The sequence below is a fragment of the Falco biarmicus genome, chromosome 1 (genome assembly GCF_023638135.1).
Source record: "Falco biarmicus isolate bFalBia1 chromosome 1, bFalBia1.pri, whole genome shotgun sequence".
Lineage (NCBI taxonomy): Eukaryota > Metazoa > Chordata > Aves > Falconiformes > Falconidae > Falco > Falco biarmicus.
Window position 1 is genome coordinate 43,820,500 of NC_079288.1, and position 12,820 is coordinate 43,833,319.

The 12,820-nt window shown below is 42.1% G+C and overlaps 1 protein-coding gene and 1 long non-coding RNA gene across 4 annotated transcripts in view; one reads left to right on the forward strand and one right to left on the reverse strand.

Annotated features, from left to right (window-relative positions):
- TMEM132D (transmembrane protein 132D) overlaps positions 1 to 10,096 on the forward strand; it is a 260,656-nt gene extending 250,560 nt beyond the window's left edge. Inside the window, exons 7-10 of one of the 3 annotated variants that reach the window (XR_008819574.1) lie at positions 489 to 762; positions 2,488 to 2,679; positions 5,568 to 7,753; positions 8,883 to 10,096. Coding sequence is in view for 1 of the 3 variants with exons in the window: in XM_056325404.1 (XP_056181379.1) it covers positions 489 to 762; positions 2,488 to 2,679; positions 5,568 to 6,749 (1,648 nt within the window). In the remaining 2 variants the exon portion in view is untranslated. Of the gene's footprint in view, positions 1 to 488; positions 763 to 2,487; positions 2,680 to 5,567; positions 8,452 to 8,882 lie in introns of those variants that run through there. The other 2 variants (XR_008819576.1, XM_056325404.1) reach the window with 2 other exon arrangements.
- Positions 19 to 6,675, reverse strand: LOC130142935 (uncharacterized). The gene is made up of 4 exons (XR_008819579.1): positions 6,566 to 6,675; positions 4,543 to 4,617; positions 2,566 to 2,748; positions 19 to 1,514 (listed from the first exon to the last, which is right to left on the reverse strand). It is a non-coding gene; the product is annotated as an uncharacterized LOC130142935 (long non-coding RNA).
- Positions 10,097 to 12,820: the final 2,724 nt, after the last annotated feature.

Here is a 12,820-nt window from a genome sequence, read left to right on the forward strand (position 1 = left end):
AGATGGGGATTTTGGTGCAGATGTGATTTCAACCTAAATGCCATACAGAAAGAGATATGCATGTGTGCAGATGTGCAGACAGAGGAGATTTCCATGGCAACACAAAGAAGGTCCATAAAGAAAAAAGTCTTCAAAGAAAAGAAAAGGCCTTCAAAATAAGGACTAACGTGAAAAATAATGAGCGATATTTGGAGTGGACAATGTGGTAGAGAAGCTAACAGGCCAGTTGGTGATTTCAGCAGCTGTTTTGGACATCTGAGCAGCCTGGGGGTCTCAGTTATGGACAAGGGAAACACGATAGAATTGGGGGAACACCACTGATTTCAGAAATGCACTGAATGGAGCAGCATCAGCAGAGCAACAGAAGGGGGCAGAGGCCCCCTTGTTCCAGTAACTATGCTGCAGACTTACATCAGCAATAGCTCTCCTGTTGCAAGCTCTCCCAGCATCAGTTTAAATTAATTTTTTTGTTCTTGGTGTTCTACCAGACCAGCCAGGGACAGTGATGATGAAGAAGAGGATGAACGTAAGGGAAGAGGCTGTACCCTTCAGTACCAACATGCAATGGTGCGAGTCCTCACACAGTTTGTGGCCGAAGCCTCAGACCCCGGTGGCCAGCTGAGCTATTTACTGGGTTCTGACTGGCAGATTGACATTACCAACCTGGTGAGTGACTTCATGCAGGTGGAGGAGCCAAGAATTGCTAAGCTGCAGGATGGACAGGTTTTGATTGGGCAGGAGCTCGGAATGACGACGATTCAGGTAGGGAAAATTAATTACTTACTCCTTTTCCTCCATTAACTCGCTACCTTGGGTACTGAGGTACTCGATGAGGTGTATAGCAGCTTCTTGCATTAGCAACAGAAATTGGAGCTACAATTTTTGAATGGAGCAGAATTGCAGCAAGGACTGGAAGACACAGAAGAGATGGTTTCTTCTTCTTATCTTGTGCCCTGAAGTAACATAGATTGCAGTTTTAGGAAATTTAGTCCAACCTGTAATCTTGAAGGCTTTTTCTGATTGTTTTTGTCTAAGGCTTTTTTTGAACCATGAGCCAGTATATGGGCTATCACAAGGCATGCAGCTGGTGAAACAGCTTGGTCTTCTCAAAGCCTACATTGACAGAGCGAAGGGTAAAGTAAAAATTAACTAGTGCTTTTTTGAGGAGCTGTTGCTGGAATCTTAAGTCCCATGGGATCAAACTCCTGCATGCCTTGCAAGCTCAAGGAGCATGTTAGAAAATATAAATGTTAGGGTATATTTCAGAAGATGCACAAAGCAATAATAATAATTGGCACATACAGAATGATGTTAGAAGACTGACTGATTAGTGACAACTAAGCAACGTTCTCTAGGGGTGCAGATTTAGCTTCGTTAGTTTCAGCCAATATGGCCGCTGTATATGTGGCTGTGCCTTAGTGTTCCCGCTCTGAAGTCACTCACCTAAACCTATGCATCATCTCACTGGTAGCTTTTCACATATAGTTCTTCTTGCAGTGCAGAGAAATGATGGCCTAGGAAATGGGGTCCCAGAAGGGGGGGTGGGGGGGAAGGAAAGAAAAATAGAAGAGGGAGAGAATTAATTCAGTGATACTGTGAAGTAGAAAACGTGCTAACAAGCACTGGAACAGGACAAAAAAATCTAGCTCTCTAAACCTGCTCATCACCCTAAACTGTCAGACCATAAAATAGCCACCACACCTATGCATAACACAGGTTGTCAGGGCTGGAGAAATGGGATTTGAGATTTTTGACTTCCTGTAAGATCTATAAAGATTTTCTGAATGACTTTACAAAGCTGTGGGACTTACAGTGCTCCAACAAATGCCCACAAAACTGAGGAAATAAAAATCCAAAGAAAAAAGGTGAGAGCAAGTTAGATTTAAAGAATCCCTCGTATAAACTGGTTGAAAAATGCTTTGTACTCTATATGGATCATTAAATTCAACTTGCTTGCTAGTTAGCATTTTTGAGCAGCATATATCAGTGCACTGACCTCCATGCAATCTTTTAACCAAAACAAGTTTTCTCCGTCTACTTTGTATACAGTACCATGAGTGGTTATTATAGTACTACATTAGCCTTTCTTTTTATAGGATAAAAATAAATGCTGTTTATTCGATGGATTTTATATAAATCTACAGATCGCATTATATATATATGCTACCTAAAAATGATCATTAATAAAATAATTGCATTTCACATAAAGATTATATTTACAAATAGTTAAAACATCTGAAGCAGATGTGGTTAGCCTATCACAGAGGTGAATGGCATACCTGATCTCAACTACATTGGTAAAAGATTTTAGAAGCACCTTCTTATTGCAGAAGAATTATAAAATGTGACTAGCCTTTTTTTAATCTGCTAAGAGTAATTTCACCCATCAACATAAATATCACTTATCTGTATTACAGTGGCTTCGTGTAGCTGTTTTGCTTTGTGCTATGCAAAATGGCTGTTGCTAACTTCAGTTTTTCTTTTCAGATCTTGTCCCCCCTTTCAGATGCTATCTTGGCCGAGAAGACAGTGACAGTTCTGGATGAGAAGGTGACAATAACTGACCTGGGAGTGCAGCTGGTGACTGGATTGTCGCTTTCCCTGCAGCTTAGTCCAGGAAGCAATAAGGCCATCTTTGCTACAGCAGTAGCACAAGAGCTGCTCCAGTCTCCGAAGCAGGTATTATTGCCCACATGTATTGTGTTGTAGAAGGATACCACTCTGGTTCACGACATGTGGCCCTACCAGCTGATGGAATCAAGCGGATTTTTATTAGTAATATGCTGATAATACATTTTCTTTATGGCACTTTTTTTCTGAAGGCCACCAGGTGCCCAACAGAAAAACAAATTGCTCATAAACATGGCACTGTGTCTAAACTACTCATCAACAAATAGACATACCCCATCTGTCGTGGCTGCATCCTGTAAATAACACATGCAACCCAACGATGCATTATAACTAAGCAGCAGCAGTCCCCTTACACACACCCATCCACACACCCATCCCTTTCTGTCCCATCCAGCACCTACTACATCACAGGACATATTGCCAACTAGGTTGCCAAGTTCAGCCTACCACCACAGGTATCCAAATCAACCCTTTAAGTCTATCTGTAAAGGAGAAAGTGTTTTGCATTATGCCAAATGGTTCTTCCTTTAGTTACTTTCTGTGAGCATTTTAAGCAGTTGGGGAACATCCCTTTCATCCTGATTCATTACTAGAATATGAATCAGCATCATTGACTCATTTCCTGATTCATGATTTCATGAACCAAATCTTTCCCCCCCTCCCCCCTTATTCTTAGTCCCGTATTGGGGAACCAACAGTTACCAAGGGCTTTTGAACTTTGTCTTGTCCGCATCAGTCCCTGCTTGATATTTGTCTCTGTGTTCTGTCTACATTTGAAATTTAAACTTCTTTTTCAACCCAATCCATTAGTCTTGGTCTTACAACAAGGATGCACTGGGCTCTTCACTCTTAACCATGTGTTGAGCTGTAAAGATAAATGGTCGTGACATGCACTTTTACAAGCTGGCCAACTGTTGAGATGCTTTACTTCATCATAGGGTCCTACCCTTGGGATGCAAGATGAGAAATAATGCAGTACCACTGTCTTTATGGAGTGATAAAAATCAGGCTCCCATAGTCTTGCCGGAGTTAAGAAATCAATACCGGGCAGCAAGAAATAAGGCCAGTGAGCTAATCAATTGCTGACATGGGGAGTTAAACTATCTTGAAATCAGCCCAAAAGCTGGTGGTGCTGGCATTTAGTTCCCATGTGCTGCCCAGCACTGGCATTTCAGCATTTCAGTTCCCAGAAATGGAGTCTAGATGAGTACACCTCTCAATGCAGGGGTACAGTCAGAACAACATTGGATCACCATTAAACCAGTGAGGAAGATGTGCACGCTCCAGCCTTAAAGGACTGATACCATTGTGAAAGGCATCTGATTCCTTCCATTGCTTAGTACGTGATTTTTGAGCACAATCTCTATAAGCAAAGCATTGCAAAATTATTTCATGATGATGCAGATTTAAGCAACATGGTGGGAGGGTGAGAGCTGATGACATAAATTCTATGCAGCCTTCAAGAAACATCCAAAGATTAATAAATACAAAGCCAGGGTTTATGATTGTGTCAGCAAAGTCTTAGGGCTCTGTCCTGATACAGAGGCAGAAGCAAATCTCCCATTGAAGCATGGGGAGCTTTACGGCTGTAAGGATTTCAGAATCAGGCCAGCAGATTATGCACAATACAATCCAAAAAGATGGGAGGCTTATTCTCTGTGATCTGAACAGGTGAATGACTATGTGCTAGAAACAATTTAAAAGATAATCGTATGTATTTATTCTCTGTATATATGTTGAATTAGAATGTAAATATCGTCTGTTTGAAAAACTACTTATTTAAAGAAACAAGACTTTTAGAATCACGCTTCCCACAAGTACAGTTATTAATCTGTTGGTTGGGTGGTTGTCTGTCTGTCAGGCTTTCTCTGAGAGCCGGGTGATCCCAACTCTTACCACGCAAGAGCTCACCTTATTTTAGACAGCAAAGAATCTGCTCATCCAGCCAGGAGTCTGTCTGGTGTGGATTCTTCAGTGTCTAATATGCTGCAAAGACACCAGCAGAAACAGAGCAAGTCAGACATCAGAAGCAGGAATTAGTTTCCAGAAGAGCAATCTGAATTTTGTCTGTAAATGATTGATGTGTGAATGCCAAGATTTTTTCAGGTAGCACAATTTTCAAGAGCCATTTGAGAGTCCTTAGAGGACATGACTTTCAGAAATGGGCAAGCACTGAAAATCTAAGAATACTTTAAAATATTTCAAGTTAGAAACCAAAAGTCAAGATTCCCAGGAATGTTGCATCATTACACACATGCAAGTACAGAATTAGTACTCAGGTGTGACCCATTTACATTCAGTAAGCTTCCATGCATTCTGAAGTATACAGTCTGCATTGCTGTGACATGAGATTAAATATTTATTATTGTCTTGCTTTTAATTGCTAACAAGCATGAAAATTACCCTGGCTGTTTCCTAAAGAAGGAACTGATTGGTTTTCTCTGGTTGTACAAAATACATACTGAAATTGAGAGACAAAAATTCAAGGACTGGTGGTATGAAGCCATGTATGGACCAACTTGCTATGGCGGGTATTTTTTAACGTGTTGTCTGTACCAAGAGTAGCCTTTGTATTATAATCAGTTTAGAAATCATGTTGTTGGGTTTTTTTCATTGAAGTATACAACAGTAAGTGATCTTAGTCACCAGTAATGCTTTCTGACATGCAATTTATTATGGTCCTAAAGTAGATTCTGCAGAGCCCAGGGGATACACCTCCTTTAAGGACCTTTGGGGGAACAAATCTTACTATCAGTGAGTGTTTTAAACTAGTATTTCTCTGTATCTTGGCAAGATACTAATTTTATTGCTCTCCCTTTTTATTTCTTTTCTGGTTATAAATGGTATATGGATCTCGTGAGGAGAATGGAGTAGACCAGGACAGAACATATTTCCCTCAATGTTCTTTCTGAGTGTATTTGTTTTATGTATTACAGGAAGCAGCCATGAGCTGCTGGATCCAGTTCAGTGATGGATCCGTCATGCCCCTGGATATTTTTGACTCCAAAGACTTCTCCTTGTCAGTTACATCTCTGGATGAGAAGGTGGTCTCCATTCACCATGACCCCAAGTTCAAGTGGCCTGTGATTGCTGCTGAGACAGAAGGCCAGGGGACACTGGTGAAGGTAGAGATGGTGATCAGTGAGTCATGCCAGAAATCCAAAAGAAAGAGCATCTTAGCTGTTGGAAGTGGTAGCATTAGAGTCAAGTTTGGACAGAGTGATCCTAACGCTAACATCAGTGACAGTAAACACAGGGGTGCTGGTGTCCACCTAGATAATCGTGCCAGTGACTGGCATCAAAAAAACAGTTTTCAGGAAAGACCTGGGCTAGATGGCCAGTACTACAGCTCCTCAATGGGCCTTGAGCAAGGCAAAGGAACCACCACTCAAAGGCCTATTTTAAACAAAAAAGAAGACAGAGAAAGCCTCCTGGATGACAACAGTCACCTGCAGAACATCCCAATAGACTTCACAAGTTTCCCTGCACAGGTGGATCTGCCAAGAAACAATGGAGATTTTGAAGAGAATGACCTAGTCCAGGCACCTAGGGGACTGAGCGATCTGGAGATAGGAATGTATGCTCTTCTGGGAGTCTTTTGCCTGGCAATTCTGGTCTTCCTTATCAATTGTGTCACTTTTGCTTTGAAGTACAGAAACAAACAAGCTCCCTTTGAAGAGCAAGAAGGCATGAGCCACTCTCATGACTGGGTTGGGCTAAGCAACAGGACAGAACTTCTGGAGAATCACGTGAATTTCTCAACCCAACAGGATGAACGTATCACAGCCATTGACAGAGGAGTGGACTACGAAGAGAGCAAATATCTCCTCAACACAAATGCCCCCAAAAATATTAATGGACAGTCTTTTAGGTCTACTGAGTCCACATTTACTGAAGGGAAAGAACAGAAAAGTGAACCAACTACTTCTCCTACCTCTAAGAGGAAACGGGTTAAATTCACCACCTTTACCACCATCTCCTCTAATGATGGGTGTCCAACTGTCAACTCGATCTTGATGAGTAGTGAGGATGACATTAAATGGGTCTGCCAGGATATGGACCTGGGGGAGTGCAAAGAGCTTAAAAACTATATGGAGAGATTACATGAAAATGTGTAATGAGACACAAAAGACCTTTTTGTTTGGTTGGTTTGTTTGTTTGTTTTTCACTCACCTTCTGCCTTTAATTTCGGGTAGTGGGGCAAAACATTGTAGTGAAAACAAGAATCAGCTAGTGAATACTAACTCAATGGAGCCCCAAGAAGCCATCCAAAAGCAGCTGGGAGAGCAGAGATCCTGGACAGCTCTTAAAAGTCAAGTCTTCTCTGTGCTCAGAGTTGGAAGTGAGAGATGTGTGTGGCTTTTTGATGCATGATAACATGGAAAAAAAACGCAACTTGGCAAAATAATATGGTTGCATTCTCTGAGCTTTCCCAGGAAATCAATAAATATAACAAACTCCAGTGCAGTTTGGATATTACAAAGTTCGCACAGCTCTACTGTTCAATATTGCAAGGTTTAGTTAAAAGCAAAAATGGTGTCAGAATAAATAGATCCATGAAGAGAGCTTGTCACTCAATCCATAGGCAGAGAATATACCTCCAAGAACATTAATTTAAAGCTGACAAAACCCAACAGTGTGAGCAAAGAGCTCCCAGAGCTGAAAAGTCACGAGTTTCCAAAGAATCTGGAGGGGGGGGAAAGGAGTAACAGGGCTGTTGACTAACCAGCATGTTTGCCTCCCAAGCACTGAGTACAGATACATACACACAGTTAAGACTGAAACTCTCTTTTTAGGTAGATGCCAAGGTAATAAATTTTGCCAGCCAATTTTCAGTATTTCATAATTTGTAAAATAGGAGAAGATGTAATCTAGACTAAGAATATCACTCATATAAAGGAAGGTCTGTTCTGGAAAGTTTGAGAGAGCAAGCTATTTTTAAAAGTCCACTTTGATTGTCCTGTTTCAGATTTGTATTCCCAGCCATTTCCCTGGAGCAATACGCATTTGGTAACCTGAGGGCACTTACGAGCATCAGTCAACCTTGGAAGCATGTGGTTTCCTCCTTCCCTTCCATGCGCACTCGCTTCTCTACGGTGTGCTGTTGCCAAGCTCAGACACGGTTGGTACCACGCTGTTACTTGCTTTACATGCTGTCAATTACCAAAGTTGGCCACTCTCTTGGGTAAGTGTAACTTGTGCTGAACTCAGACACCAACAGCACCTGCCTCTTCATCTGTCCCCTTCCCTGGGAGAAGTCAAGTTTTTCAGTTCCTTCTGCTCGTGCTTCTTTAGACCCCTACTCAACACGTTTAGAGGGCATTTGAAGGTCACAGGAATGCTGCACATTCAGCATTGAAACCTGAACAGCTAAATGCAGTAGATAACTTTTTTTTTTTTCTCCCAGAGGTGATGATTATCTTTTGTTTTCCCCTGAGAAGGATGTACATACGGTAGGATTTCAGAGATTATCCTTTGAATCCGTTGTGCCCTCCAGCCCTAAAACCATGACGTTTTTTGTGAGGTCCAAAAGCAATCTCCAATGACCAGTGGCAAAGTGCCAAAGCAGTAACTAAAATCCAGCTTGTATTTCAAGTTTTCCTTTATTTTCCAGAGTGAGTCCTCGCCCTTCTTTTATTAGTAAGTCTCTTTCTGTCATTGCATCTAGGTTGCTGAGTTTAATGCACACCCGCCCTCCCACAAACACTTAGATTGAATCCCTCTATATTTAGAATGTACTGTAGATTGTAAGAATGTAATATATATATTTATAAACATGCCAACTGTGAATAAAATTTGCATTTTAGTGGCTTCATCTTTTTTCCTACTCTGAACGCCTCTTCCCTTTTACTGTCTGAACGTTTATCCTAAAAGAGACTGGCAGCAATATGGAGACTTGTCCTTTGATGGAACGCTGAATTAAGGCTCAGGGCACCATCTAGTCTCAAAAGTTTTACATTGTGCAATGTTAGGGGGAGAAGGTAAAACATCAACAACATGTTATGCTACAGATGTATTTGCACCAAGTCACCCTTCCAAGATTTGAAACTATTTGCAAATAAATCCACATGCATATTTCTCTCCTGAAAGCCTGTTATATGAGTTTCTGATTTTGGAGCTGTTGGGAAGATCTGCATTTGGCTAAATGTGTTTTAAACACACTTTAAAACAGTAAGTTGGTGTGAATAAAGTGTGCCCAAAATTTTGGAGAGCAATTATTTGCACATCAGATGGTTTTTGCTTTTTTTCAGTACCTCTCATCATGGCCTGGACTACTCCTGTGCAAGCTCAAGGACAAAGTGCAACAGTAAGGACAGCTGCAGCGCAGGGCCCAGACTAGCTCTGGATGAGCGCTCAGGTGAGGGAAGCATCCTTGGTGGTGTATCAAAGCACTGCAGCCTCCCAGCAGTTTCAGCGGTGGTCTAGCCCCCTGTCTTGCCTCCAAATCTGGAGCTCTTTTGGGTGTTTTTTACACATCGCTACATTGTGTTCACAGAGTTACCCTCAGCGATGTGGAGGTCAGGGTAAAAGTGGCCAAATCTCAGCTGGCAGTCTGTGCGGATCAGATGTGTGCATGCATGAAAGATTGTCTTGCAAAAGCATCCCTGCACGGCCAGTCTTTCTCCTTCAGAAAGAGCAGGCACAAGCCATGCTGGGAGGAGGCTGTCAGAATTGCTTTACCAGTGAGTTGCTATGGTAAACCCAGATTTCTGCATTAGCTGCCTCTGGGGAACATGAATAACTAACAGCAAGTTCATCTGGTAGCACAATCCGCCGAAATGAGCTAGGACAAAACAGCCACCAGCTACGATGCTAAGGGTACTGACATTCAGATTCATGCCTTTCTGCTTGCTCAGAGATCCCTGCTGTCTTCCACAGCTGTAGCTTGCTATTATCCATGGAGCAGGACTAATTAATAGTATGGAGTGATCTTTGTCCATAGATCTCAAAGTGCTCTGAGCCAGGTGGATTCCTTATTGACATGGAGAACACCAAGGTTAAGTGATTTGCCCAAAGTTACAGAAAATCTATGGCAAAACCTGGGCATAGAGACATCACTTCTCCCCACCCCCCCTTTAATGTTTCACATTCACTGAGCATCCTGAGCTCTAGCTCAAGGAGAAGCCAGAGTGGATTGTGGCCATCTGTATGCAAGCAAACACTCTTAGCTAATCTCCTAGTAGCACAATAAATCAACTTCCTATAGAAATTTTTTTAATGTATCTGTTGGGGTGTGGGTATGTTCACTTTTTTCACAGTGCAAGGCCCATATTTTTGAGTGAGTTTCTGCATCATGGAGTATCTCGGGAGGGAAAGATTGTGTTTCAGGCAATCAGATGAGATGCCCATTTGGCACTTGAAGGGGGCTACATTCTGTTCCCCTTCATAAAAGCAGTGATGGTGTTTAGATGCTGCATGTGTATAACTTTTTGCTGCGGCTCCCATTGGCAATCTCTTGAGCCTGATAAAGAGCCCTGCTAATAGTGATAGGTCTTCTCTGTGTGTTACTTTTTTTTTTTTTTTTTTTTTTGGCGGTTGCCTTCTTATTTTCATGTTTAAGTCTCTTTTCATGTGAGTAGCTAGACTGATACAGGCATGTTAACAGAAGAGAATATATCTGATGCACTTTGGCTTTTCTTTATATATTAATACAATCAGGAGTAGAAACTCGATTGTCCTATAAATCAGGTAAGCTGGTTCTTTACTGTCTTCCTTCATTTTAAAAGCTTCCCCTTCAGCAGTCTAAAATATGTAGTGGTTTAGACCAAGCTGCATTAATACAGCAGGGAATTCAAAGTCTGAGCAAGGCAGCTAAGTAATTGTTTTGGAACAATAGTTCTACAGAGTTAAGTGACTTGAAAAAACAGAATAGGTATTAAATCGATGTGCAGCCTGCACTAAGTAGCTCTAGAAACTACTTTCACACCTCGTTTCCATGACGAATGAGATGTAAATGAAATGATCACACTGGAAACACTTCAGCTCTGTGTATGCTCAGCTTCTCCAAGACTGGCTGCTCTCATTCCCCTGTGGTCTGAGGGGCTGCTTCATTGTGGAAGATCCTTAGTGAGAGCTAAAGACTAATGTACTACAATTTCCAAGTGTTTCAGGTGTGTCACTTAGGAGAGAGTGTCTGTTGGACTCATGTATGTATTGATCAACCAGAGTCCAGTAAGCATCACTGAAGAATTAACTCATGCAAGGAGCTATCACTGCCAAATATTGTGTTTAGGAAATGGCACAAGCATTTAAAAAAAAAAACACAACAATCTCTCAGAGATGAATTTATTTAGTCCTTGAAAGCCCAGGAACTCTGTCACATATTTCTGTGTTTATTGTAGTACTATATCCTATCCATGCACAGCATTAGAGCACTGCAGCAACACATGCTAACTGCCTACAGTACAATACCTACCATAGAAAATCAGTTCTATGTTACTACCAGCCCACACTGTCAGAAGTACAGAAGACAGCGTGTAGAGCAATGAAGGCAGTGGGTTGATTGACATGGATGATGTGCAGCTGTAGCTCGTTCCTGCTAAGTAGTTAAATAGCCCTGAGGAGTGTGGGAGAGGTGGCTGGATGGAGGGGCACTGTAGTCTGGCCTCTGGAGGAAGGAGAAAGAGCATGTGCAGTAGAATCTGGCTGACGATAAAGCATACCTGTTTTGTAGTAGTAGAGGCTTGTGTCCTGCAGGAGAGTTACATGGTGCCAACCTGAGCTCCTTACGCAGGGGTAGCAGAACTAACTGTTCTTCACTGCCATGTCTGGCCTCAGAATGAGCCTCCTCCTGGGGACAGGTAGGAGACCAGGAGAGCTATAAAACAAGGTAGGATACCACCTGCAAAGTGCTGAGGAGATGGGATTCGTGTTCTGCTTCTAGTTAATTTCTCACTGTTTGAAAACTCCCGGGAGGGGCTGCTTATGCACTTAACATCAAGCATATGTTTAAGCACTTTTCTGAATGGATGTTTGGTCTCCAACAGCCATCATCTTCCTCGTGCATAAATAATGCCTCTTTCCTGTGACATTGGTGAGTGTGCTGGTTGGCTTCTTAGTGAGAGCTTTAATAGATGAAGTTAAAAAATGGCAGCAATAATGGCCTGAGAAGAGCAGAGCACAGCACCTGGTATATTGTGCCCATAATCAGGAGTGTTAGGAGGGCCAGGGTTACATGAGTCAAGCAAGTATGCCTGAAACTGTATAATTTTCAACCTTTTTGCTGATTTGATATGAAGACCTCTGTCAACAAATCCTTCATTATGCAGACTTCCTGCTCCAGCTCTGGAAGGAACAGCAAATTAAGCAGCCCACATATGTAATATTAATGGCTGGAGAAGCAGCACTGCTACTCTGTTTGTATGTACTGCCAATGCTCATTAAAAAATTCCTGTCACATTGGAAGGATGGCTGGTAGATTACATACGACAAGTTCATGCATCTGTCTCCTTAAGACAGCCCCCAGAGCCTGGAGGGACATGTTCAGTACTGAACCACATTTGTTTGCACCATCTACCAGAACTCACTTGCTCCTTGTTTTGGTGGGTACAAATGAGGCCACCTGTTGAATTCCCCTTCTGCAATCACAGACACTTCTCTAACTCTGATGCTGTGCCAGCACACTGACAGTGGCTGGATATTACCTATTTGGTTCCTGAATTCAGTGGCAGAACTCAAACCAGTATTACGAGCACAGAAATTTTGCAATTTTGAAATGTAAGGGACTCTGCTTATTCATGTTCAGACCTTTGTTCCTAATAATTAAACTAGAGCTTCCTACAGTCAGTTAACATATTAATGACCTAAAAACCAGAGAGCTTCACTGCTCAGCCCAGATGACAGGAGACTGCAAAGATGATTTAAGAGTCCCATTTTCAACATTTTGCTCAGTAAGCACAGATGAACAGAAGAGAGGAGAAATAAGGATAGAAGTAAGGGGGCTATACTTTTCATGAGCACTGCTTTCTTTAGCACACGCTGGATGTATCCAGCCGCCTGTAGCAGAAGCATGGGTGCAGTGGTAGCTACAGATTTTCACTGCAGCTTATCCCCCATCTGCTCCTGCATATTAGCATCTCGGCCTGCTTATACAGAGGCCAGTTCCAGGAGCTGGTCCTTTGAGCCCCAGCTGCGTCCCTGTGTGGCAATGCTCAGGAGAAAAGCACAGAGCAACTTTCTTTCAGTGAGC